Source organism: Protopterus annectens, chromosome 7.part0 (assembly GCF_019279795.1).
Source record: "Protopterus annectens isolate FY-2018-M chromosome 7.part0, PAN1.0, whole genome shotgun sequence".
NCBI classification, from domain to species: domain Eukaryota; kingdom Metazoa; phylum Chordata; order Ceratodontiformes; family Protopteridae; genus Protopterus; species Protopterus annectens.
In genome coordinates, this window is record NC_056739.1 from 70,729,585 (window position 1) to 70,757,032 (window position 27,448).

Consider the following 27,448-nt stretch of genomic DNA (forward strand, 5'->3'; position numbering starts at 1 on the left):
TGTTCATAGTAAAATTAACAAAGATTCCTTCATGCGTCTGCATAGTTGTTAAGCTGTTTTTTTTTTCTTATTGCTGACTACGTTTCCATGTAGACAAATTGTTTGCAGGTGCAAGCAATTAATCATGAGAGTTCTGAACATTCTTCACTGAGGGAAATGAAAAATGTAAAAGTACAAGAGCAAACAGTTCAGTAAAAATAAAATTTATAATTACTTCAAGTGAAAAAGAAATAACAGCTTCCATAGCAGCCTTAATACTTTAAAGCATTTAATACAGCAGTGTATAATATAGTTTTCTTTAAAGATAGCCAGTACACTTTTCTTAAGGCTAAAAGCTAATGTCTTCTGAAAGCACACAAGCTGTTTTTAACATCTGAGAGGGGAACAGAGATGAGAAAAGAACAGACACTAATTAATGTAAATGGGAGCACAGGATGAAACACATACACACACAAAATAACATTTCCTACAAATACACATGTAGCACAAAACATTTTCCCCCTCTATCTTTAACCCATTACTTCAACAGTGTGACTGGTCACCACTTAAACACCTCCATCTAGACCTGGCTGTCCAATATTTCAACAACACCTTTCTTAACATATGTAATAACTTTGCTCCCACTAGGAAGGTTCACTTAAGAGCCAAGCAACTACCTTGGTTATCAAATGACACCAACCTGCTACTTAAACACAGAGATAGACCATAGACAGCATAACAGACTACCAAAGATTCAGCCAACCTCTTAGCATATAAACAGCTTCAAAACTTTGCTAAGAAACAAATCAAAAAGGACAAACAAACCCACTTCCTAGCCAGTCAACAGAAATACCCGAACAACTATCAAAAATTCTGGAAAAGCATTAACTATCTCCTTAGCCCCAGACATACCCCTACCCCTGTCTATCTGAACAACACTGACCCTATAGCTACCCAGTTCAATTTCCACTTTATTAAATCCATAACCACCTTGCTAGGTACCCAGAGCACCTACCCACTTACTATTCCCACTCCTACCCCAGACTACCCCAACCTTCTTACTTTTAATACCATTCAAACCACCTACAAAAAAAACTCCTCAACAAGCTAAAACCCTGCTGTCTTGCAGCTGACTAACTTCCTAATAAATTTCTAAAGGTTTCAGCACCTTCTATAGCCTACTCCATTTCTATCTAGATTAATCATTCCATTACAGAACAGTACATCCCTCCTCTCTGGAAAGTATCTCACATCATTCCCCTCTGCAAAGGCAGACCCTCCTAGGAGCTAACCAACTACCGTCCCATTGTCATCCTCTCCCCCCTTGCAAAAATATTAGAAAAATGCATCCACAAACAACTCTTACACCACCTACTTAGTCTCAACCTGCTGTCTAGCTCTCAGCATGGCTTTAGACCTAAACATAGTACTAGCACAGCTCTAATATATTTCACCAATACCATTCATAATCTCATAAACAAAGGTCACTCTGTCTCTTCTATCTTTCTTGATATGTCTAAAGCCTTTGACACTGTTTCTCACCAACTACTTCTAGACAAACTCTCATCTTATGGCCTCACTACTGCATCCCTAACATGGCTCCACAGTTACCTTTCCAACCATCAGCAAGCAACTAAATGGGATAACAGTCTCTCCCCCTACTCCCCATCTCAGTTGGTGTACCCCAAGGCTCCATTTGTTGGCCCCCTCCTCTTTACCATATTTACTAACAATCTCAGCTCAGCAACTCAACTGGCTCACATTGTCCAGAGCGCCTATGACTCCACACTTATATGCTCAGCTCCCTCACCTCAAGAACTTCAAATAAAAATGCAATCTTCCTTTCAGGACATAGAAAAATACCCTGAGGCACATCAACTCATACTTAGCCCAACCAAAACTAAGATTATTGCCTTCAGAAACAAATTATCCAAACCTGGAGAGTTCCCTCTCACAATCCTGTCTGTCCTCTAATGGAACCATAATACAACCCATTAGCCAGGTTAAACTGCTAGATGTTACAATAGACGAGAATCTAAAATTTGACAAGCATATCTCTTTGACCATCAGGAAAGTACATGCCAAACTTGGCACCCTCTATAGGGCTAAACCATACATCACTCAGAGTGCCAGACTAGCCACTGCACAGTCACACCTGCTTCCCACCTTCCTATAGGGATCTCTCTCAAATATTCACAAACCTAGGTAAGTCTGAGCTCAATAACCCTGGATCCTGCTACAACAAAATCACCAAGCTTGCTACTAATCAGCCATACAAGACTCAGCATTGCACTGCCCTCTCCCAGCTCAACTGGCTAGAAGCCCTTAATCTTTTATCACATAACCAAATGACTATGGCCCACAAAATAATCTACCAACCCGGTAACTGCCCCGCTCTCTCTAACCTTGTCCAATCTAGTACCATTACCTGGTCCCTCAGATCCTCCAACAAGCTAATGCTAAAGGTACCCCACTCCCACAACTACCATAGTGACTCCCTTTACTCCCACAAGAATACCAAATTGTGGAACACTCTTCCACAGTCCATCACACAAAATCCTCACCACCATGAGTTCAAACAACTAAAAAATTACCTAGCCAAACACTGGCTTTGCTCTTGTTATTCACCAGGCTAATTCTTCTACCTCCCATACCTTAGCCTACTTTACCTTCACCTATACTCCCTCCATCTCTTCTCTAACTCTGCTGTCCCCTAACAGCTTGCACTCTTTTTTTTATTTGATGGACAGAATTTTTTGATTCCAGACTTTCTGTGCATAGTAACTGACTCCATGCCTTTTCATCACTGTTATACATATACATACCGTCTCTGATTTTATTTAGTGCACGCTGTCTTTGTAATTAGCATTTCTGTATAAGCTTGCAGACTCTGTACACTTGTGTACTATTGTTTGTATTCTATACTGTCTACTGCATTATATTAATTATAATTATTGTAAGTTTTGTTACTGCTTGTGGAGTTTTTCTCCCCAGACCTCCGCTGAAAACGGGCTTCTGGTCCAGTCAGACATAACCCAGTTAACAAATGTAATAAATAAATAAATAAATAAATAAATAAATAAGCTTTAGCATGGGTAGCCTTCATTTTTGGTAAGGTATTGCCTGTGTGTCCAGCTGTAAATTTGAGGCAACTGTTCCTATCTAGAAGGTTAAACTTTATTTTTTGAAGATGTACATAGTTCTGTGTGTCTGTTCTAAATTAATAGGTTACGGGTTATTCTCAAAATGTATTTAATTTTTTGCTTGAAGGTTTTCATTAATTCAAAAAGTCCTGAAAAACGTGGCATAGGTTCAAATGGAGATCAGCCTGGCACCATTAGTGTGTGCATGTAACATAAAAGTTGTAAATACACATTCAGGAAAGCTCTCATGTATGACAGGTGGGAACAATAACTTATCATAATGTCTATACTACATATTATCTTGGAATGTAAATGCCTAACAGATATAGGCAAAAATGTAAGAGTACTGAATTACATTAAGAAACACATACTGCAAATAGCAATGCTGCAGGAGACACATTCGGGAAAAAAATGAGCATGTGAATTTGATAAAGAAATGATTTTAGGATGGAGATTCAGTAGAATATCTATGACAAAGGAAACAGGGGAGTAATTTTACTCACTGCTATAAGATCTCCAATACTGAGAGAACAGAGGGAAAATGATAAAACTGGTAGATTTATGGTAGTAAGTCACCACTGGCAAAGGAAAAGACTACTCTGGTATGTATTAAGGAGTTCAAGGAAATTTGGGGAGAATTAATCAACTTTCAGCAAAGACTATTATTGGAAGGTGGGGAGCAAAACCCAATTTGCGAGTGTGAGGATGTATCTAGGGGACCTAGAAGGGAAAATATAACAATACATTTTGAAGAAGTATCTACGAAGATCCTGTGGAACATAACAAAGATGCTAAATGGATAGAAAAAGTAAAAGAAAGAAGTTTAAAGGTACAGGATATGAAATGGATGAAGTAAAATCCAGAGAGATTGAAACAAAGTTAAAAAAGCCTCTAATTGGAAAACCACAGGCCCAGATGCAGTACCTAACTTTGGGTTAAAAGTATTAACATCTTTGCACAAAGATTTAGCCATGAGTAAGAGCTATTTATATGTGCACCATGAACATAATATAACAAAGGAGGGTAGATTTCTAAAGAAATTTATGGAAATATTTGGTACAGAAGACATAAATTCAGTAGTATTCAGTAGAAGGAACTGGCAGTCAATTTCCATATTATTTTCCAAGGTACAATAACTATACTAGACTAGTCAGAAATTATATTTCACAGGAACATGTGCATTTAATTGAAAGCTTCTACACACATTCAATAAATATTTCAGACCATGCATCAATAAACACTAAGATAAAAGTGCAAGGTAATGAAGTAAAAAAAGAGACAATGTTGCTTTCCTAGCTACCAGTTAAAAAGAGTTGATCCTTCCAATAGAACAATGTGGTTTAGAATTACCTGATTTGATTGGGGTGTTTTAGAGTTATGCAGTTAAGGCTCATATACATAACATAAGCAGAAAATTATAATTTAAAGGGGTGATGAAGAAGCTGGGAGGAAATTCAAGAAACAAGGAGAGAGTTGCATTTTGTATGCAGATCCTTAAGGAGAATAACAACAGCCATAAAGAGTAAAAGAACACAGGGTAGTGAGAGAAAGGAAGGGAAAAAATTGAATACCATCATGGAAGTATCGAATAGAGAACTCTATAAAGCAATTAAGACATGAAGTGTCACTGTTATAAGAATACAGAAGAGGGAACAGATCAACAAACATACTAAGAAAGATAGACGTAATAAAAGCAATGTGCAGTATTAGAAAAGACCAGGAACTATCATGCACTATCGCAAATAAACTAAAAATCTCAGCACAGGTGGGAAAACGTAGAAGATATGCAGATAAATATAAAGGAAAAGTACAAAATTTACTTATAACACAAAAAAAGTTTTATAGGGAATTGGAGAATAAGGTAAAAGGAATAGAAAGATCACCAAAAAAGAAGAAATAGATACATTTTGAAGAAGTATCTACGAAGATCCTGTGGAATATAACAAAGATGCTAAATGGATAGAAAAAGTAAAAGAAAGAAGTTTAAAGGTACAGGATATGAAATGGATGAAGTAAAATCCAGAGAGATTGAAACAAAGTTAAAAAAGCCTCTAATTGGAAAACAACAGGCCCAGATGCAGTACCTAACTTTGGGTTAAAAGTATTAACATCTTTGCACGAAGATTTAACCATGAGTAAGAGCTATTTATATGTGCACCATGAACAGACACCAACCTGGCTAACAACAGGAAAAACAATGCTCCTACTTAGCAGTGAACCTGCAAGCTACCCTAATAATTATAGACCAATAACTTGCCTTTGTATAAACTATACAAGGAAATTGAGGCCAACAGTTTTTATAGTCATTTAGAAGAAAACTCAATTATGGCAGTAGAACAAAAGGACAATAAATGAAGTCATATGGAACAAAGGACCATTTGTTGTTAAATGAAGTCATAGTGGAGAACTGTAAAAAGGGGAAGAATCTAAGTATGACATGGATTGATTACAAAAAAATGCAGCATTAAATAGTATCCCTCATTCATGGATAAAAGAGTGCTTAAAAATGTATATGATACGCCCTACAATGATCGACTACATTACAGTGACCATGATACAGTAGCAGACCACTTTGCAATTAAGCCATCATAAAGGACAAATTATTATCCCCAAGGATAAAAATTCAAAGGGGGATATTCCAGGGTGACTCTTTGTCACCGTTGCTATTCTGCCTTGCCCTTAATCCATTAAGCTGTCTACTTAACAGCTTAGGCCATGGCTATAATTTGGCTACTAGAAAACAACAAAGTGTAAAGACTTCTTATCTTCTCTTTGTCGATGACTAAAAACTGTATAGCTCATCAGATGAGGAAGTGAAAGTACAACTTGCAAGTTGTCAAAACTTGATAGAAGAATGTCATTTCGTCTTGATAAATGTGCAAAAGCAACCTTTAAAGCAGGAAAACTGCAGCATCAGGAAAACATCAGTTTGGGACAAAAATGTGATATAAAAAACTTGAGCAAGAGGGAGTGTACAAATATTTGGGAATTGATGAAATATCAACAATAAGACATAAACAAATGTGAATAAAACTTAGTAAGGAATAGTTTAGAAGACTTAAATTAGTCCTGAAAACAGAGTTGACATCTAGGAACAAAGTTCAAGCTATAAACCAATTTGCTCTTCCTGTCCTAACTTACAGTTTTGGAATAAGTGACTGGCCCCAAAACGTGCTGGATAGATTAGATAGGAAAACAAGAAGGATGCTTCTTGCTCACCAAATGATTCATAAAAATCAGTGCATACCAAGATTATATAGTCCCCATTCCAAAGGAGGGATGGGCCTCCTTGAAACTGATTATGTGTATAGATCTGCAATCGTGGGACTCCACACATATCTGCTGACCTCACAAGACCCTTTTGAAACATGAGGAGAATAAATCTAAGATGACTTTTCTGCTTAATCTAGCAGAAGCATATTGGCATCAAGCAGGAATGGAAATCAAACCAGAAGTAGATAAAAATCAGGCAGCAACTGAATGTGCCAAAAAAGAAAAACAAAAAAAGAATTTAAGGTGAAGGACCAGAGGAGAAGTCAAGCAATGTGGAGAATGCATAAATATAGCTATAGTATAGAAAACTTCTGGAAGAACCTCATGTTGATCAGGAATGAACACAGGAATGGTTAAGGAGAGGAGAATTCAAACCAAGAGATGAAAGGTTAATATTGGCATCCAAAGACAGTGGGCTACATACACACTGGTTTACAAAGTCCATTGAACATCTGGGAGAAATAGACAAATGTAGATTTTGTAAAACCGAATTATAAACAGTCGCACAAGTCGTTGCTGGTTGTGACATACTAATGGCAGAAGGACTGTATACTGAAAGGCATAAAACAGGGCAAGACTGTTGCACTGGGGATTGTGCAAACATTATGGTATTGATGTGGTTGAAAAACACTAGAAACATGAGCCACAAAGCATCATAGAAAATGATGAAGTTTACATCACATGGGATCAGCCATTACCAACAGTTCATAAGATAGATGGTAGAAAACCGGATATAGTGGACCATGAAAAGAAGACAAAAATAGCAATGGTCATTGAAATTACCACACCCATTGACTACATTGTCTTGCATACTGAAAGACACAAAGTCATAAAACATCAGGATCTGCAAGAAAAACGAGAGCAATGTGGAAGAAAGATACCCAGACAGTTCTAATAGTAGTAGGAGCAATGGGTCTTATAAAAAAAAAATCTACAATCGTATTTAGACATGTTACCAATACATGTAACCCCGTACAAACTGCAGGAGGATTCATTACTTGGCACACTGCAGGTACTGGGAACAGTACTTTTGGCTGATGTCAAAGATTGAAGCAATACTAATTTCACGAACGTTAATTGTACTTTGACTTAGGAATGGGGTCCATTTCCATCATGGTATTAGAAACCCAAAAGATGTGGAGAAATTAAAAAAAGTATAATATTCATAATGTAGCCGAAAGCATTCTAAGAACTAAGCCAGCACAAGAATGTAGAAAACAGAGTTTGCCAGTAGAGATTACTATAAGTAGGGGTACAGAGAAAAGGCAGGAGAGGGCTGGCATTTACTGCAGAAACCTGGAAAAGGAACCAAGGTAATGGAGGCAAATAATTAGAGAGGGAAAAGTGATAGCATGGGAAGAGGCCAAAAACTCATTCAAACTGCAGGCTAGAGACTGCCTTTCCTACCAGGGATTGACAGAGTATAGGCAAAGAGAAATGGACAGGGAAATCCTAAATGAAAAGCCTGCTCTGGTAGAACTTTTAGTTGAATCTAGAATAGGAGCTGCTCTTAAAAAGGAGATAGTTAGTGGGGTATATGAAATATTACAAGATAACTAAGACTCAATCACAGGAGGTTAGATAAGATTAGGAAGAGAGATTGGATAAACAATTTGCAAGGGAACAATGGGAAGACATATGCATGGCTCCCAAGTGTGCAACAAAGTCTAGAAGGTTTAAGATTTTTCCTTGGAAATGTTTGCATTGGTATTTTTACTCCCCAAGCAAACCCAAAGAATTTTTCGTCATTTAGATTGTAAAGTACCTCCCTTAAGCACCTCCCAGACTCTTCTCTCACTTTTCTGTTCCATCACCCATATATCCACCGCCCTTTATTAACTTTCAGCAACAGAGCTAACAGCACCTACCAGCTATTTTGACTAAGGAAAAAAACAACTACTATGTTCATTATTCACTATGCTATGCTATTGCTACACCTATGCATACATCAACATCTACACCCACCATGAAAAAAATATATATATATTTTTACATAAATATATGTGAAAAGTACTGTCTTTTACCTATGTAAAGTGCTTATTGTATAATCTGATGTACAATTCTTGTATTCTTCTTAAATATGTCTGTTAATCTTTTCTAAATATACACTATAAGTTTTTTGGCGCTTTTCTCCCGGGCCTCTGATGAAAACGGGGTCCCACCCAGACGGACTATCCCGGTAAACAAATGTAAAATAAATAAATGTTGGAGATGTGATAGAGAAGAAAGAGGTAACTGGGAACATCTGTTTTGGGGGTGTAACATGTTGGCAGATTATAAAAATCCCCTACAGAGTACTCTGTCAGAAATACTGGGTGAGAAAATGGCTGTAGCTAAGGACATAATTCTTTTGAGCTGTGGCACAGAATTTGAATTGCCTACACATAGAAAGGTCTTGTTAAGTTTAATTCTGATGGCTGCCAAAAAAAAGCAATTACTAGAAAATGGAACTTAAAGTCTAAACCAACTGTATTTGAAGTACTGAATATTGTAACAGATTGAAAAGTACTAAAGTAAGGCCTTTAGAAAAGGGAAGGAGCAAATTACACATAAATAAATGGAATTTGTGGAAAAAATATATGCAAGTTCAGATGGAGGAATGAGGTTTAAGGAAAGACAGGAATTGAACAATTTATGTACTGCTGGGCTGATGATAGTTCTAACAAAGAATACATGTAATGTATAATGCATGTAACTGGAAACATTAACATTTTTTTTTATATTAATGCACGTTTTCCTTTGCCTTCAGTGATAACTTCATACAGGTGTTAAACTCAAATTAATATACCAATTTAGTGTTAAATCAACACCCAAGTTCAACATTTAAAAAAGCAGTTTCTACAAGTACTCAAGTTTAAAATGTATAAAAGTTATTTCTAAAAGCAAAATTTGACACAAGAAACAGGAAGTTCAAGGAACTGATTCAATCTTAAAAAGTATAATGACTTGAAATGTCAAAAGGTAAAGAAAAAGACCCTGCCTACACATTAGAATCAAATTACAACCAATAAAATGTCAAAGCCTGCCAAAAAATAACCTTCTGTTGTAAGAACAGTGGAAGGAAAGGAACAAAAAATGAGCTTTGGAAAAGTCTGTTTAATAGTACTAAACACCGTGCAGTACAATGGATATCCCTAGTAATGCCAGAGAAAATAAAGTTAATTAAAAGAAAGAGCTTTGACCAGTATGGTGAAACAAAATGTCAGGAAAAGTGGTGAAACAAAATGTCAGGAAAAGTGGTTTTCTTACTAAAACCAACATATACTGAATAAAGCAAACAATCTGACAGCCTTCAAATATTATATATATATATATATATATATATATATATATATATATATATATATATAAAATTAACAAGCACAGGAATCTGTCTACTTCCAACCTCACCACCATGAGTGCAGAGGAAAAAGTAAATACAGAAACACATGCATACAATATGCATGTTCTTTATTTTAAGGTTCTCAACTTTATAGTGGAACCAATTTTCTAATAAATATGGCAATACTAAAATAAAAAAATGAATTAGAGACAATCAGGTTGCATTCATATCAGTTTTAATTCTTGGACTAGAGCATGCTAAGGAAGTATCTTTTTTTATAGCTGGCATGATGTAGACAGCTAATTATACAGGCATTCATATAATTACTCAATACTGCTGACATAAAGCCAGATGGGATTGTCCACCAAGGTGCCTGGATACTCCTCCAGTTACTCTAGGACTGAAAGATAATGGTTTCAAATCAATGCTGTTTCTGATGATTTTATAATCCATTTCTGACTTTTATCCATTCTTGGCTCTGGTTTAAGGATAGAGAGTCTTACTAAGGTTCAAAATGTGAGAGGGGTGAACAGAGTTCTCAGATCATAGCACTAATCTCCTGGCCTAACTTTTAGCACAATGGAGAGTTGTGCCATTTGATACCCCTCGAAGACTATAATGCACTATACTGGTGCAGGAAGCTGAGACAGTGCCATGTCAGTCCTCTGCTACAGGCCCAATCAACTGTTTGAAGGGTACTTCAGCAAAACATGTGCAATCATTCTGCGCTGTATACTAAAATGTTAAAGCCAGTTTGGTAAAACAGCATGCAGAAATGTTTTCATCTTACCACTTTGTAGGGAAGTTTAGTTCTTTGTAAGAAACACTCAAGGTACGCCAACCTAGTCTTTAATGTAAAAAACAAATCATAAAAAACTCATTGTATTCACCTCTAAAACCTACAGAGATGGCAAAACTACCTCTCATCTAATATCCTGAAATGGTATCATAATAGAAACATATCACACTCACCAAACTACTTGGACACTCAGTCTATGAAATCCTAAAAACTTGATCTTCGTGTTCAGCAGGTGACTAAAACAAAATCAGAAACTAGGTATGCTATTCTTGACAGTCTCCACAAGAAATGCACAACATCTGCCCTCCTTCTACCTACATTGTCACATGCTGGCTCTTACTTTACCAACTTACAATCAGCTTAACTAACTAAACTTGAACAGACCTATTAGAAAATTGTGGAACCTGACATTAATTCACCCACTCACATCCACAATTGTATTGCAATCAGGCAACTTAATTGGTTTGCATAGCCCAACTTCTAAAAACTTTTATAGCTGAAACTGGCCCAAATAATCTTACATAACCATGAAAAATGCCCATTTCTGGCTTCCATCATGACATGGTACCATACAGTCAGGTCCTCTGAAAACTTTCTGTTGCATGTTACACCAGTCAACAACTTTCATGGCAATGCTGTCTACTCCCACTACATTTCTAGCGTCTATCCATGAAATAAACAGTCACAACACTTTAAAGCCTTATTAAAATCACATCTTTTGGACAAATGGAGCTGTCATTGTTTATTCACTCCAGGTAACCCTAGTCTTATCTTTCTTCACATTTCTAACCTTTTACCTCTTACACTTTGTAGTGTCACCTCCTGTGTTTGCTTATCTTATCACAGAATCATGAAATGTAAAAGTTGAATGGACCATGTTGCCATTTACTCCTTGCCAGACCTACCCTTAGACCCCACCTCCTTTTTCAAGGAGTGATAGGCTAGTCATACTGGGGAGGGTGAATCTTCATTTCACTTTACCTTCCCCCTCGTATACACTTACTAATATATTCTATATACTATATACTATTCTACTTCCTCTCCCCGGCCCTTCATCAAACACACCTGTACCTTAACAAACTGTAGCCTTTCTCATGACTATATTACCATTTCCGTTCTTTGTTTCAACAAAATATATACATTGTAGATATCAGTGTTCACCCACAATTTCACCTACAACATGTTATTCACATTCATATAATTATGTTGTAAATCTGCTCTGATTGTAACTGTTTCAACTTCTTTACCCCAAGTAAATGTGTGCGTATCTATATACATATATATATATATATATATATATATATATATATATAAATATATATATGTACTACATAAATGTATATATATATATATATATATATATATGTTGAATGATTGCTTTGATTGACAGGGGGAAGTACAGTTTTTTTGGTCAAATGTCTGCTTTACTGAACAGACATTTTGTCAGGTAAGTGGGATATGTAGTAGGGGTGTGGGTGTGTCTGTGTTTGCAAAAGTGTGTGGGTTAAGGTTACAGCAGTAATTAGGTAAGGGGATAGATTAAGTGCATATGATTATGAGTGTTTAGGGTTAGGTTAAGGGATAGATTTAGTGTGTGAATGCATGTGTGTGCGCTTAGTGAGAGTCCAAGCTGTCTTGTGTAGTGGTAGTGTTATGGGAGATGCGGGTCAGTTTTAGTGACAGGGATAAGAGCCCCCCTGCCCATCTCAGTAATGCATGCCAACCCTAACCATGCCCCTGCTCCTAACCTGCCTTTTAAATCTAAACCTTCCTATAACACTATAACTATTCAGATAAATTTGAGCTAAATGTGGTCAGGTTTTGTGTGGTGCATCAGTCCGAGGTTCACTTATAGCTAAACAAATGTGATAATGAACTTACCTAATGCTGCACAGATACAGGCAGCCTTTTGTACACTGGGCAGAAGCTTGACTGTTTCATTATATATTGTGCTGAAAACTTGTTATCAGGGGACAAAAGTATGTTGGGGATTTTCTCAGTTTGTCTAAAGATGCACCTGGATGGGCTATTTTCTTTACTGTAAAGGTCGATACAACAGACTTTTTACAAGAATGAGCTGCGTCTTAATTCCTGATTCTGTTGCATTTATTACCTGCAAATACATGCCTGACTAGGGATGCCAATTCCCTTCATTATCAGCTATATTACTTTCCTTTATTCTTCTCCATTCTCATGATAGTTTTGAAAACATGCAATAAAAATGCCTTTTTTAAATGAACTAGATAGGGAAATATTACAGAACAGATTACATAACAGCAGCAGAACCTGTGAGTAAAGGAAATAGATTATAATTATCATTCAAGTAAAACAGCAAAAGATACCATAACATACATACTTGCAATTTCTTTTTAATGAAATTGAAATGAAGCAGTTTATAGAATGTATGCAGAACTTCCTATAAAACAGCATTCAAAAGCTCAAATAAAACACGTTTAAGTTTCTTTTACTGATCTGTATGTTTACTCTGCTATGATATGACTTCAACATTACTTCACAGAGTTGAACATTTATAGTGAACACTTTTGTCTTCTGTTAACCCATTTTTTTTCTTTTTTTTTTACTTTCCTAGCTTACTTTTCAGCAATCTCGGTTGTAAGTTTCAACATTCTCTGTCAGACTGCTGTAGTTCTAAAGTATATTAAACTTAGAAATAAGAACATTAAAAAAATTAAACCTGAAAGTATAGAACATAATTGACTGGTGGATGTGTAAAACACTTTAGGTGGATCTTGAATATTATCAGAATAATTCCTAGCAAAGTTCATTTTCAACTGCTGCTCACAGCAGACAGAGGCTATATCCACTCCTGCAGAGTGATCCCTTCTCAAAAGACATAGTACACTGCTGAAAAGGTCAGGCACACTCATACTGGCAGGCCTTCCTCATGCCATCTGCTGTGGCTGGTTACTCACCTTTAAAAGCAAGACCAAATCCATGTTGTACTTGCAGAGCGGACTGATATCACTAAGGATGAGGGATGTGATGATGTCAATACCATTTGATTCGTGGGTCACTATGCATGTCTTAAAAACAGAAACAGAAAAAAGAAATGAGATATGGTCTTAATCAATATGCCACTGTTCTGCATACATCTATATTAACAGATACTTGTATATAATCACATGTCCAGACATGAGTGGTTGTAGACAACACTATGATCCTTACATAAATGACACTGCAGAGAGAATTTGGTGGTGGGTTAATGGGCACAGCTTCAAAAATTACAATTGTGTGAGGGTACTCCCCATAACAGTTCATTTCTAAGGCAGCGATTCCCACTGCAGTATTCACAATACTAACAGCTGTGATCCAACCTAAGATTTAGCAGCTGAAGGAGGATCACTCCTGTAACACAGCATTTGTCTTGCATAGCAGTTCTACCAGCTAAAACAGAAACAGTGTTGAAGGATGTCATCTTTGGTTATTCTAGAGAATACCCCTTATTGAAATTTAATGTAAACAAATAAGAATGACTATAACAACTATCACACTTAAAATCCATTGAAAAAATATACAAGGAATAATCCTTCAGTTTGCATCAAATCATTGTTTTTTTCAGAAATTCAAACTATAATAAATCGGACAATATATGGGTGGGTATTCATTCTCCCACAGATGTAATTTCTTTAAAACTCTACTGTTATGGTGAGTGAATTTGCATAAATGCATATCTGCAAGGAGAATTCCAGCAGTAGTACTCATAACATACAGGAGAATTCCCAAACAGTTCCAGGACTAATCCATGGTTGTGGACCTACAAAGCATTCCCTACAGCATTCCCTCCTATGCATACCATTCCACTTCCCTGGACATAATGCATTTAATCAGTTCTGAATGCTTCCCCAAGCTGGTGTTAACTGCTATGATGTCAGCTGAGACATTTTAAAAGTAAGTATAAGAGATTACAGCAGTCATAGTGGACTACGCTCTGGCTGTATGTATACATGAGATTTTGTTGTGCATCACAACAAATACTGGTCTTATGGGTAACAGCTGAGGCAGGGTCCGTGCAGTAGTACCAAACCATTTTTAACAAACGCTAGTGTTATCGGTAACACCTGAGGCAGGGTCCGTCCAGTAGTACAATACCATTTTTAACAAATGCTAGTGTTATGGGTAACAGCTGAGGCAGGGTCCGTGCAGTAGTACAATACCATTTTTAACAAATGCTAGTGTTATGGGTAACAGCTGAGGCAGGGTCCGTGCAGTAGTACGATACCACTTTTAACAAATGCTAGTGTTATGGGTAACAGCTGAGGCAGGGTCCGTGCAGTAGTACGATACCACTTTTAACAAATGCTATTGTTATGGGTAACAGCTGAGGCAGGGTCCGTGCAGTAGTACAATACCATTTTTTACAAATGCTAGTGTTGTGGGTAACAGCTGAGGCAGGGTCCATGCAATAGTACGATACCATTTTTAACAAATGCTAGTGTTATGGGTAACAGCTGAGGCAGGGTCCGTGCAGTAGTACAATACCATTTTTAACAAATGCTAGTGTTATGGGTAACAGCTGAGGCAGGGTCCGTGCAGTAGTACAATACCATTTTTAACAAATGCTAGTGTTATAGGTAACAGCTGAGGCAGGGTCTGTGCACTGGTATGATACCATTTTTATCAAATGCTAGTGTTACGGGTAACTGCTGAGGCAGGGGCCGTGCAGTAGTACAATACCATTTTTAACAAATGCTACTGTTATGGGTAATAGCTGAGGCAGGGTCCATGCAGTAGTACAATACCATTTTTAACAAATGCTAGTGTTATGGGTAACAGCTGAGGCAGGGTCCGTGCAGTAGTACAATACCATTTTTAACAAATGCTAGTGTTATGGGTAACAGCTGAGGAAGAGTCCGGGCACTAGTATGATACCATTTTTAACAAATGCTAGTGTTATGGGTAAGAGCTGAGACAGGGTCCATGCAGTAGTACAATACCATTTTTAACAAATCCTAGTGTTATGGGTAACAGCTGAGGCAGGGGCCGTGCAGTAGTACGATACCATTTTTAACAAATGCTAGTGTTATGGGTAACAGCTGAGGCAGGGGCCGTGCAGTAGTACAATACCATTTTTAACAAATGCTAGTGTTATGGGTAACAGCTGAGGCAGGGGCCGTGCAGTAGTACGGTACCATTTTTAACAAATGCTAGTGTTGTGGGTAACAGCTGAGGCAGGGTCCGTGCAGTAGTATGATACCATTTTTAACAAATGCTAGTGTTATGGGTAACAGCTGATGCAGGGTCCATGCAGTAGTACCATACCATTTTAACAAATGCTAGTGTTATGGGTAACAGCTGAGGCAGGGTCCGCAGTAGTACAATACCATTTTTAACAAATTCTAGTGTTATGGGTAACAGCTGATGCAGGGTCCATGCAGTAGTACAATACACTTTTTAACAAATACTAGTGTTATGGGTAACAGCTGAGGCAGGGTCCATGCAGTGGTAGGACAGCATTGTTAACAAAGGCTAGTGGTATGGGTAACAACTGAGGCAGAGTCCGTGCAGTAGTACACCACCATTTTTAACAAATGCTAGTGTTATGGGTAACAGCTGAGGCAGGGGGAGTGCAGTAGTGCGATGCCATTTTTAACAAATGCTAGTGTTATGGGTAAAAGCTGAGGCAGGGGCCGTGCAGTAGTATGATACCATTTTTAACAAATGCTAGTATTTATGGGTAACAGCTGAGGCAGGGTCCATGCAGTAGTACGATACCATTTTTAACAAATGCTAGTGTTATGGGTAACAGCTGATGGCAGGGTCCATGCAGTAGTACGATACCATTTTTAACAAATGCTGGTGTTATGGGTAACAGCTGAGGCAGGGGCCGTGCAGTAGTACGCTACCATTATTAAGAAATGCTAGTGTTGTGGGTAAAATCTGAGGCAGGGTCCATGCAGTGGTACGATACCATTTTTAACAAATGCTAGTGTTATGGCTAACAACTGAGGCAGAGTCCGTCCAGTAGTACACCACCATTTTTAACAAATGCTAGTGTTATGGGTAACAGCTGAGGCAGGGGCCGTGCAGTAGTGCGATGCCATTTTTAACAAATGCTACTGTTATGGGTAAAAGCTGAGGCAGCGGTCGTGCTGTAGTACAATACCATTTTTCACAAATGCTAGTGTTATGGGTAACAGCTGAGGTAGGGTCCGTGCAGTAGTACGCTACCATTTTTAACAAATGCTAGTGTTATGGGTAACAGCTGAGGCAGGGGCCGTGCAGTAGTACAATACCATTTTTAACAAATACTATTGTTATGGGTAACAGCTGAGGCAGGGTCCGTGCAGTAGTATGATACCATTTTTAACAAATGCTAGTGTTACGGGTAACAGCTGAGGCAGGGTCCGTGCAACAGTATAATACCATTTTTAACAAATGCTAGTGTTACGAGTAACAGCTGAGGCAGGGGCCATGCAGTAGTACAATACCATTTTTAACAAATGCTAGTGTTATGGGTAACAGCTGAGGCAGGGTCCGTGCAGTAGTACAATCGCATTTTTAACAAATGCTAGTGTTACGGGTAACAGATGAGGCAGGGGCCGTGCAGTTGTACAATACAATTTTTAACAGTTGCTAGATTTACGGGTAACAGCTGAGGCAAGGGTCCATGCAGTGGTACGATATCATTTTTAACAAATGCTAGTGTTATGGGTAACAGCTGAGGCAGGGTCCATGCAGTGGTACGACACCATTTTTAACAAATGCTAGTGTTATGGCTAAAAGCTGAGGCAGAGTCCGTGCAGTAGTACACCACCATTTTTAACAAATGCTAGTGTTATGGGTAACAGCTGAGGCAGGGGGAGTGCAGTAGTGCGATGCCATTTTTAACAAATGCTAGTGTTATGGGTAAAAGCTGAGGCAGGGGCCGTGCAGTAGTATGATACCATTTTTAACAAATGCTAGTATTTATGGGTAACAGCTGAGGCAGGGTCCATGCAGTAGTACGATACCATTTTTAACAAATGCTAGTGTTATGGGTAACAGCTGATGGCAGGGTCCATGCAGTAGTACGATACCATTTTTAACAAATGCTGGTGTTATGGGTAACTGAGGCAGGGGCCGTGCAGTAATAAATACATTTCTAACAAATGCTAGTGTTATGGGTAACAGCTGAGGCAGGGTCCATGCAGTAGTACGATACAATTTTTAACAAATGCTAGTGTTATGGGTAACAACTGAGGCAGGGTCCATGCAGTAGTCCGATACCATTTTTAACAAATCCTAGTGTTATGGGTAACAGCTGAGGCAGGGTCTGTGCACTAATACCATACCATTTTTAACAAATGCTAGTGTTATGGGTAACATCTGAGGCAGGGTCTGTGCACTAGATGCATACCATTTATAACAAATGCTAGTGTTACAAGTAACAGCTGAGGCAGGGTCCGTGCAGTAGTATAATACCATTTTTAACAAATGCTAGTGTTATGGGTAACAGCTGAGGCAGAGGTCGTGCAGTAGTATGATACCATTTTTCGCAAATGCTAGGGTTATGGGTAACAGCTGAGGCAGCAGTAGTGCAATACAACAAATGCTAGTGTTAAGTGTAACAGCTGGGGCAGGGGCCGTGCAGTAGTACAATTCCATTTTTAACAAATGCTAGTGTTACGGGTAACAGCTGAAGCAGGGGTCATGCAGTACTACGATACCATTTTTCACAAATGCTAGTGTCATGGGTAACAGCTGAGGCAAGGGTCCATGCAATAGTCTGATACCATTTTTAACAAATGCTAGTGGTATGGGTAATAGCTGAGGCAGGGTCCGTGCAGTAGTACGCTACCATTTTTAACAAATGCTAGTGTTATGGGTAACAGCTGAGGAAGGGGCCGTGCAGTAGTATGCTAACATTTTCAACAAATGCTAGTGTTATGGGTAACAGCTGAGGCAGGGGCCTTGCAGTAGTACAATACCACTTTTAACAAATACTAATGTTATGGGTAACAGCTGAGCCACGGTCCATGCAGTAGTACAATACCATTTTTAACAAATGCTAGTGTTAGTGTTATGGGTAACAGCTGAGGCAGGGGCGTTGCAGTAATACAATACCAGGTAACAGCTGAGATAGGGTCCATGCAGTAGCAAGATACCATTTTTAACAAATACTAGTGTTATGGGTAAGAGCTGAGGCAGGGTCTGTGCACTAGTACGATACCATTTTTAACAAATGCTAGTGTTATGGGTAAGAGCTGAGGCAGGGTCTGTGCACTAGTACGATACCATTTTTAACAAATGCTAGTGTTATGGGTAACAGCTGAGGCAGGGTCCGTGCAGTAGTACGATACCATTTTTAACAAATGCTAGTGTTATGGGTAAGAGCTGAGGCAGGGTCTGTGCAAGGGTCCGTGCATTTAGATGATACCATTTTTAACAAATGCTAGTGTTATGGGTAACGGCTGAGGTAGGGTCCATGCAGTAGTACAATATCATTTTTAACAAATGCTACTGTTATGGGTAATAGCTGAGGCAGGGTCCATGCAGTAGTACGATACCATTTTTAACAAATGCTGGTGTTATGGGTAATAGCTGAGGCAGGGTCCGTGCAGTAGTACGATACCATTTTTAACTAATGCTAGTGTTATGGTTAACAGCTGAGGCAGGGTCCGTGCAGTAGTACAATAGCATTTTTAACAAATGCTAGTGTTATGGTTAACAGCTGAGGCAGGGGCCGTGCACTAGTATGATACCATTTTTAAGAAATGCTAGTGTTATGGGTAACAGCTGAGGCAGGGTCCGTGCAGTAGTACGATACCATTTTTAACAAATGCTAGTGTTATGGGTAACAGCTGAGGCAGGGTCCGTGCAGTAGTACGATACCATTTTTAACAAATTGTAGTGTTATGGGTAACAGCTGAGGCAGGGTCCATGCAGTACTACGATAAAATTTTTAACCAATGCTAGTGTTGTGGGTAACAGCTGAGGCAGGGTCCATGGAGTAGTACGAAACCATTTTTAACAAATGCTAGTGTTATGGGTAACAGCCTAGTATGATACCATTTTTAACTAATGCTAGTGTTATGGGTAACAGCTGAGGCAGGGTCTGTGCAGTAGCACAATACCATTTTTAACAAATGCTAGTGTTATAGGTAACAGCTGAGGCAGGGTCTGTGCACTGGTATGATACCATTTTTAACAAATGTTAGTGTTACAGGTAACTGCTGAGCAGGGGCCATGCAGGTAATCTGATACGATTTTTAACAAATACTACAGTTACGGTGAGAGCTGAGGCAGGGGGTGTGTAAGTATGGTACATTTTTTTAAAATGCTAATGTTGAAATGCTGAGGCAGGGGGCCCGGCAGTGATGCGCTACCATTTTCTGAGGCTACCAGGGGCTTTTAACAAATGCTAGTGTTATGGGTAACAGCTGATGCAGGGTCCATGCAGTAGTAAAATACAATTTTTAACAAATGCTAGTGTTACGGGTAACAGCTGAGGCAGGGGCCGTCCACTAGTATGATACCATTTTTAAGAAATGCTAGTGTTATGGGTAACAGCTGAGGCAGGGTCCGTGCAGTAGTACCATACCATTTCTAACAAATGGTACTGTTACGGGTAACAGCTTAGGCAGGGTCCGTGCAGTAGTACGATACCATTTTTAACAAATGCTAGTGTTACGGGTAACAGCTTAGGCAGGGTCCGTGCAGTAGTACGATACCATTTTTTACAAATGCTAGTGTTATGGGTAACAGCTGAGGCATGGGCGTGCAGTAGTATGATACCATTTTATCAAAGGTTCATGTTATGAGTAACAGCTGAGGCAGGGTCCGTGCAGTACTATGATACCATTTTTAACAAATGCTAGTGTTATGGGTAACAGCTGAGGCAGGGTCTGTGCACTAGTATGATACTATTTTTAACAAATGCTAGTGTTATGGGTAACAGCTGAGGCAGGGGACGTGCAGTAGTACAATACACTTTTTAACAAATACTAGTGTTATGGGTAACAGCTGAGGCAGGGTCCGTGCAGTAGTACAATAGCATTTTTAACAAATGCTACTGTTATGGGTAACAGCTGATGCAGGGTCCATGCACTAGTACAATACCATTTTTAACAAGTGTTAGTGTTATGGGTAACAGCTGAGGCAGGGGCCGTGCAGTAGTCCGATACCATTTTTAACAAATGCTAGTGTTATGGGTAACAGCTGAGGCAGGTTCCGTGCAGTACTACGATACAATTTTTAACCAATGCTAGTGTTATGGGTAACAGCTGAGGCAGAGTCCATGCAGTAGTACGATACCATTTTTAACAAATGTTAGTGTTATGTGTAACAGCTGAGGCAGGGGCCATGCAGTAGTCCGATACCATTTTTCACAAATGCTAGTGTTATGGGTAACAGCTGAGGCAGGTTCCCTGCAGTACTACGATACCATTTTTAACAAATGCTAGTGTTATGGGTAACAGCTGAGGCAGGGGCCGTGCAGTAGTACAATACCATTTTTAACAAATGCTAGTGTTATGGGTAACAGCTGAGGCAGGGGCCGTGCAGTAGTAGTACAATACCATTTTTAACAAATACTATTGTTATGGATAACAGCTGAGGCAGGGTCAGTGCAGTAGTATAATACCATTTTTAACAAATGCTAGTGTTACGGGTAACAGCTCAGGCAGGGTCCGTACAACAGTATAATACCATTTTTCAGAAATGCTAGTGTTATGAGTAACAGCTAAGGCAGGGGCTGTGCAGTAGCACAATACCATTTTTTACAAATGCTAGTGTTATGGGTAACAGCTGAGGCAGGGTCCATGCAGTGGTACGATACCATTTTTAACAAATGCTAGTGTTATGGCTAACAACTGAGGCAGAGTCCGTCCAGTAGTACACCACCATTTTTAACAAATGCTAGTGTTATGGGTAACAGCTGAGGCAGGGGCCGTGCAGTAGTGCGATGCCATTTTTAACAAATGCTACTGTTATGGGTAAAAGCTGAGGCAGCGGTCGTGCTGTAGTACAATACCATTTTTAACAAATGCTAGTGTTATGGGTAACAGCTGAGGCAGGGTCCGTGCAGTAGTATGATACCATTTTTAACAAATGCTAGTGTTACGGGTAACAGCTGAGGCAGGGTCCGTGCAACAGTATAATACCATTTTTAACAAATGCTAGTGTTACGAGTAACAGCTGAGGCAGGGGCCATGCAGTAGTACAATACCATTTTTAACAAATGCTAGTGTTATGGGTAACAGCTGAGGCAGGGTCCGTGCAGTAGTACAATCGCATTTTTAACAAATGCTAGTGTTACGGGTAACAGATGAGGCAGGGGCCGTGCAGTTGTACAATACCATTTTTAACAGTTGCTAGATTTACGGGTAACAGCTGAGGCAAGGGTCCATGCAGTGGTACGATATCATTTTTAACAAATGCTAGTGTTATGGGTAACAGCTGAGGCAGGGTCCATGCAGTGGTACGACACCATTTTTAACAAATGCTAGTGTTATGGCTAAAAGCTGAGGCAGAGTCCGTGCAGTAGTACACCACCATTTTTAACAAATGCTAGTGTTATGGGTAACAGCTGAGGCAGGGGGAGTGCAGTAGTGCGATGCCATTTTTAACAAATGCTAGTGTTATGGGTAAAAGCTGAGGCAGGGGCCGTGCAGTAGTACGATACCATTTTTAACAAATGCTAGTATTTATGGGTAACAGCTGAGGCAGGGTCCATGCAGTAGTACGATACCATTTTTAACAAATGCTAGTGTTATGGGTAACAGCTGATGGCAGGGTCCATGCAGTAGTACGATACCATTTTTAACAAATGCTGGTGTTATGGGTAACAGCTGAGCCAGGGGCCGTGCAGGAGTACAATACCATTTTTAACAAATGCTAGTGTTATGGGTAACAGCGGAGGCAGGGGCCGTGCAGTAATAAGATACAATTTTTAACAAATGCTAGTGTTATGGGTAACAGCTGAGGCAGGGTCCATGCAGTAGTACGATACAATTTTTAACAAATGCTAGTGTTATGGGTAACAACTGAGGCAGGGTCCATGCAGTAGTCCGATACCATTTTTAACAAATCCTAGTGTTATGGGTAACAGCTGAGGCAGGGTCTGTGCACTAATACCATACCATTTTTAACAAATGCTAGTGTTATGGGTAACATCTGAGGCAGGGTCTGTGCACTAGTACGATACCATTTATAACAAATGCTAGTGTTACAAGTAACAGCTGAGGCAGGGTCCGTGCAGTAGTATAATACCATTTTTAACAAATGCTAGTGTTATGGGTAACAGCTGAGGCAGAGGTCGTGCAGTAGTATGATACCATTTTTCGCAAATGCTAGGGTTATGGGTAACAGCTGAGGCAGGGGCCGTGCAGTAGTGCAATACTATTTTTAACAAATGCTAGTGTTAAGTGTAACAGCTGGGGCAGGGGCCGTGCAGTAGTACAATTCCATTTTTAACAAATGCTAGTGTTACGGGTAACAGCTGAAGCAGGGGCCGTGCAGTCGTACGATACCATTTTTAACAATTGCTAGATTTACGGGCAACAGCTAAGGAAGGGGTCATGCAGTACTACGATACCATTTTTCACAAATGCTAGTGTCATGGGTAACAGCTGAGGCAAGGGTCCATGCAATAGTCTGATACCATTTTTAACAAATGCTAGTGGTATGGGTAATAGCTGAGGCAGGGTCCGTGCAGTAGTACGCTACCATTTTTAACAAATGCTAGTGTTATGGGTAACAGCTGAGGAAGGGGCCGTGCAGTAGTATGCTAACATTTTCAACAAATGCTAGTGTTATGGGTAACAGCTGAGGCAGGGGCCTTGCAGTAGTACAATACCACTTTTAACAAATACTAATGTTATGGGTAACAGCTGAGCCACGGTCCATGCAGTAGTACAATACCATTTTTAACAAATGCTAGTGTTACGGGTAGCAGCTGAGGGAGGGTCCGTACAGTAGTTTGATTCCGTTTTTAACAAAAGCTAGTGTTATGGGTAACAGCTGAGGCAGGGGCCTTGCAGTAGTACGATACCATATTTAACAAATGTTAGTGTTATGAGTAACAGCTGAGGCAGGGGCCGTGCAGTACTATGATACAATTTTTAATAAATGCTAGTGTTATGGGTAACAACTGAGGGCAGGATCCACGCAGTAGTACAACACCATTTTTAACAAATGTTAGTGTTATGGGTAACAGCTGAGGCAGGGGCCGTGCAGTAATACAATACCATTTTTAACAAATACTAGTGTTATAGGTAACAGCTGAGATAGGGTCCATGCAGTAGCAAGATACCATTTTTAACAAATACTAGTGTTATGGGTAAGAGCTGAGGCAGGGTCTGTGCACTAGTACAATACCATTTTTAACAAATGCTAGTGTTATGGGTAAGAGCTGAGGCAGGGTCTGTGCACTAGTACGATACCATTTTTAACAAATGCTAGTGTTATGGGTAACAGCTGAGGCAGGGTCTGTGCAGTAGTACGATACCATTTTTAACAAATCCTAGTGTTATGGGTAACAGCTGAGGCAGGGTCTGTGCACTAGTACGATACCATTTTTAACAAATGCTAGTGTTATGGGTAACAGCTGAGGCAGGGTCCGTGCAGTAGTACGATACCATTTTTAACAAATGCTAGTGTTATGGGTAAGAGCTGAGGCAGGGTCCGTGCACTAGTACGATACCATTCTTAACAAATGTTAGTGTTACGGGTAACTGCTGAGGCAGGGTCCGTGCATTAGTACGATACCATTTTTAACAAATGCTAGTGTTATGGGTAACGGCTGAGGTAGGGTCCATGCAGTAGTACAATATCATTTTTAACAAATGCTACTGTTATGGGTAATAGCTGAGGCAGGGTCCATGCAGTAGTACGATACCATTTTTAACAAATGCTGGTGTTATGGGTAATAGCTGAGGCAGGGTCCGTGCAGTAGTACGATACCATTTTTAACTAATGCTAGTGTTATGGGTAACAGCTGAGGCAGGGTCCGTGCAGTACTATGATACCATTTTTAACAAATGCTAGTGTTATGGTTAACAGCTGAGGCAGGGTCCGTGCAGTAGTACGATACCATTTTTAACAAATGCTAGTGTTATGGTTAACAGCTGAGGCAGGGTCGTGCAGTAGTACGATACCATTTTTAACAAATGCTAGTGTTATGGGTAACAGCTGAGGCAGGGTCCGTGCAGTAGTACGATACCATTTTTAACAAATTGTAGTGTTATGGGTAACAGCTGAGGCAGGGTCCATGCAGTACTACGATACAATTTTTAACCAATGCTAGTGTTGTGGGTAACAGCTGAGGCAGGGTCCATGGAGTAGTACGAAACCATTTTTAACAAATGCTAGTGTTATGGGTAACAGCTTAGGCAGGGGCCGTGCACTAGTATGATACCATTTTTAACTAATGCTAGTGTTATGGGTAACAGCTGAGGCAGGGTCTGTGCAGTAGCACAATACCATTTTTAACAAATGCTAGTGTTATAGGTAACAGCTGAGGCAGGGTCTGTGCACTGGTATGATACCATTTTTAACAAATGTTAGTGTTACAGGTAACTGCTGAGGCAGGGGCCATGCAGTAGTACGATACCATTTTTAACAAATACTACAGTTACGGGTAAGAGCTGAGGCAGGGGCCGTGCAGTAGTATGATACCATTTTTAAAAAATGCTAATGTTATGGGTAACAGCTGAGGCAGGGGCCATGCAGTAGTACGCTACCATTTTTAAGAAATGCTAGTGTTATGGGTAAGAGCTGAGGCAGGGTCCGTGCACTGGTATGATACCATTTTTATCAAATGCTAGTGTTATGGGTATCAGCTGAGGCAGAGTCCATGCAGTAGTACGATACCATTTTTAACAAATACTAGTGTTACGGGTAACAGCTGAGGCAGGAGCCTTGCAGTAGTACAATACCATTTTTAACAAATGCTCGTGTTATGGGTAACAGCTTAGGCAGGGTCTTTGCTGTGGTATGATAACATTTTTAACAAATGCTAGTGTTATGGGTAACAGCTGAGGCAGGGTCCATGCACTATTACAATACCATTTTTAACAAATGCTAGTGTTATGGGTAACAGCTGAGGCAGGGTCCATGCACTAGTATGATACCATTTTTAACAAGTGTTAGTGTTATGGGTAACAGCTGAGGCAGGGGCCGTGCAGTAGTACAATACCATTTTTAACAAATGCTAGTGTTATGGGTAACAGCTGAGGCAGGGTCCGTGCAGTAGTACCATACCATTTCTAACAAATGGTACTGTTAGGGGTAACAGCTTAGGCAGGGTCCGTGCAGTAGTACGATACCATTTTTAACAAATGCTAGTGTTACGGGTAACAGCTTAGGCAGGGTCCGTGCAGTAGTACGATACCATTTTTAACAAATGCTAGTGTTATGGGTAACAGCTGAGGCATGGGCCGTGCAGTAGTATGATACCATTTTTATCAAAGGTTCATGTTATGAGTAACAGCTGAGGCAGGGTCCGTGCAGTACTATGATACCATTTTTAACAAATGCTAGTGTTATGGGTAACAGCTGAGGCAGGGTCTGTGCACTAGTATGATACTATTTTTAACAAATGCTAGTGTTATGGGTAACAGCTGAGGCAGGGGACGTGCAGTAGTACAATACACTTTTTAACAAATACTAGTGTTATGGGTAACAGCTGAGGCAGGGTCCGTGCAGTAGTACAATAGCATTTTTAACAAATGCTACTGTTATGGGTAACAGCTGATGCAGGGTCCATGCACTAGTACAATACCATTTTTAACAAGTGTTAGTGTTATGGGTAACAGCTGAGGCTGGGGCCGTGCAGTAGTCCGATACCATTTTTAACAAATGCTAGTGTTATGGGTAACAGCTGAGGCAGGTTCCGTGCAGTACTACGATACAATTTTTAACCAATGCTAGTGTTATGGGTAACAGCTGAGGCAGAGTCCATGCAGTAGTACGATACCATTTTTAACAAATGTTAGTGTTATGTGTAACAGCTGAGGCAGGGGCCATGCAGTAGTCCGATACCATTTTTCACAAATGCTAGTGTTATGGGTAACAGCTGAGGCAGGTTCCCTGCAGTACTACGATACCATTTTTAACAAATGCTAGTGTTATGGGTAACAGCTGAGGCAGGGGCCGTGCACTGGTATGATACCATTTTTAACAAATGCTAGTGTTATGGGTAACAGCTGGGGCAGGGTCCATGCAGTAGTACAATACCATTTTTAACAAATGCTCGTGTTATGGGTAATAGCTGAGGCAGGGTCCGTGCAGTAGTACGATATCATTTTTAACAAATGCTAGTGTTATGGGTAACAGCTGAGGCAGGGTCCATGCACTAGTACGATACCATTTTTATCAAAGGTTCATGTTATGAGTAACAGCTGAGGCAGGGTCCGTGCAGTAGTACAATACACTTTTTAACAAATACTAGTGTTATGGGTAACAGCTGAGGCAGGGTCCATGCACTAGTACAATACCATTTTTAACAAGTGTTAGTGTTATGGGTAACAGCTGAGGCAGGGGCCGTGCAGTAGTACGATACCATTTTTAACAAATATTACAGTTACGGGTAAGAGCTGAGGCAGGGGCCGTGCAGTAGTATGATACCATTTTTAAAAAATGCTAATGTTATGGGTAACAGCTGAGGCAGGTGCCTTGCAGTAGTACGCTACCATTTTTAAGAAATGCTAGTGTTATGGGTAACAGCTGAGGCAGGGTCCATGCAGTAGTACAATACCATTTTTAACAAATGCTAGTGTTATGGGTAACAGCTGAGGCAGGGTCCGTGCACTGGTATGATACCATTTTTAACAAATGCTAGTGTTATGGGTAACAGCTGGGGCAGGGTCCATGCAGTAGTACAATACCATTTTTATCAAATGCTAGTGTTATGGGTAACGGCTGAGGCAGGGGCCGTGCAGTATTACAATACCATTTTTAACAAATGCTAGTGTTATGGGTAACAGCTGAGGC

At 39.7% G+C, this 27,448-nt stretch overlaps 1 protein-coding gene across 1 annotated transcript in view; it reads right to left on the reverse strand.

The window, feature by feature from the left end:
• Positions 1-27,448, reverse strand: part of ITPR3 (inositol 1,4,5-trisphosphate receptor type 3) — a 2,403,054-nt gene that overhangs the window by 506,581 nt on the left and 1,869,025 nt on the right. The window contains exon 43 of the mRNA XM_044076491.1: positions 13,450-13,560. Coding sequence (XP_043932426.1) covers positions 13,450-13,560 — 111 coding nt within the window. The remainder of the gene's footprint in view (positions 1-13,449; positions 13,561-27,448) is intronic.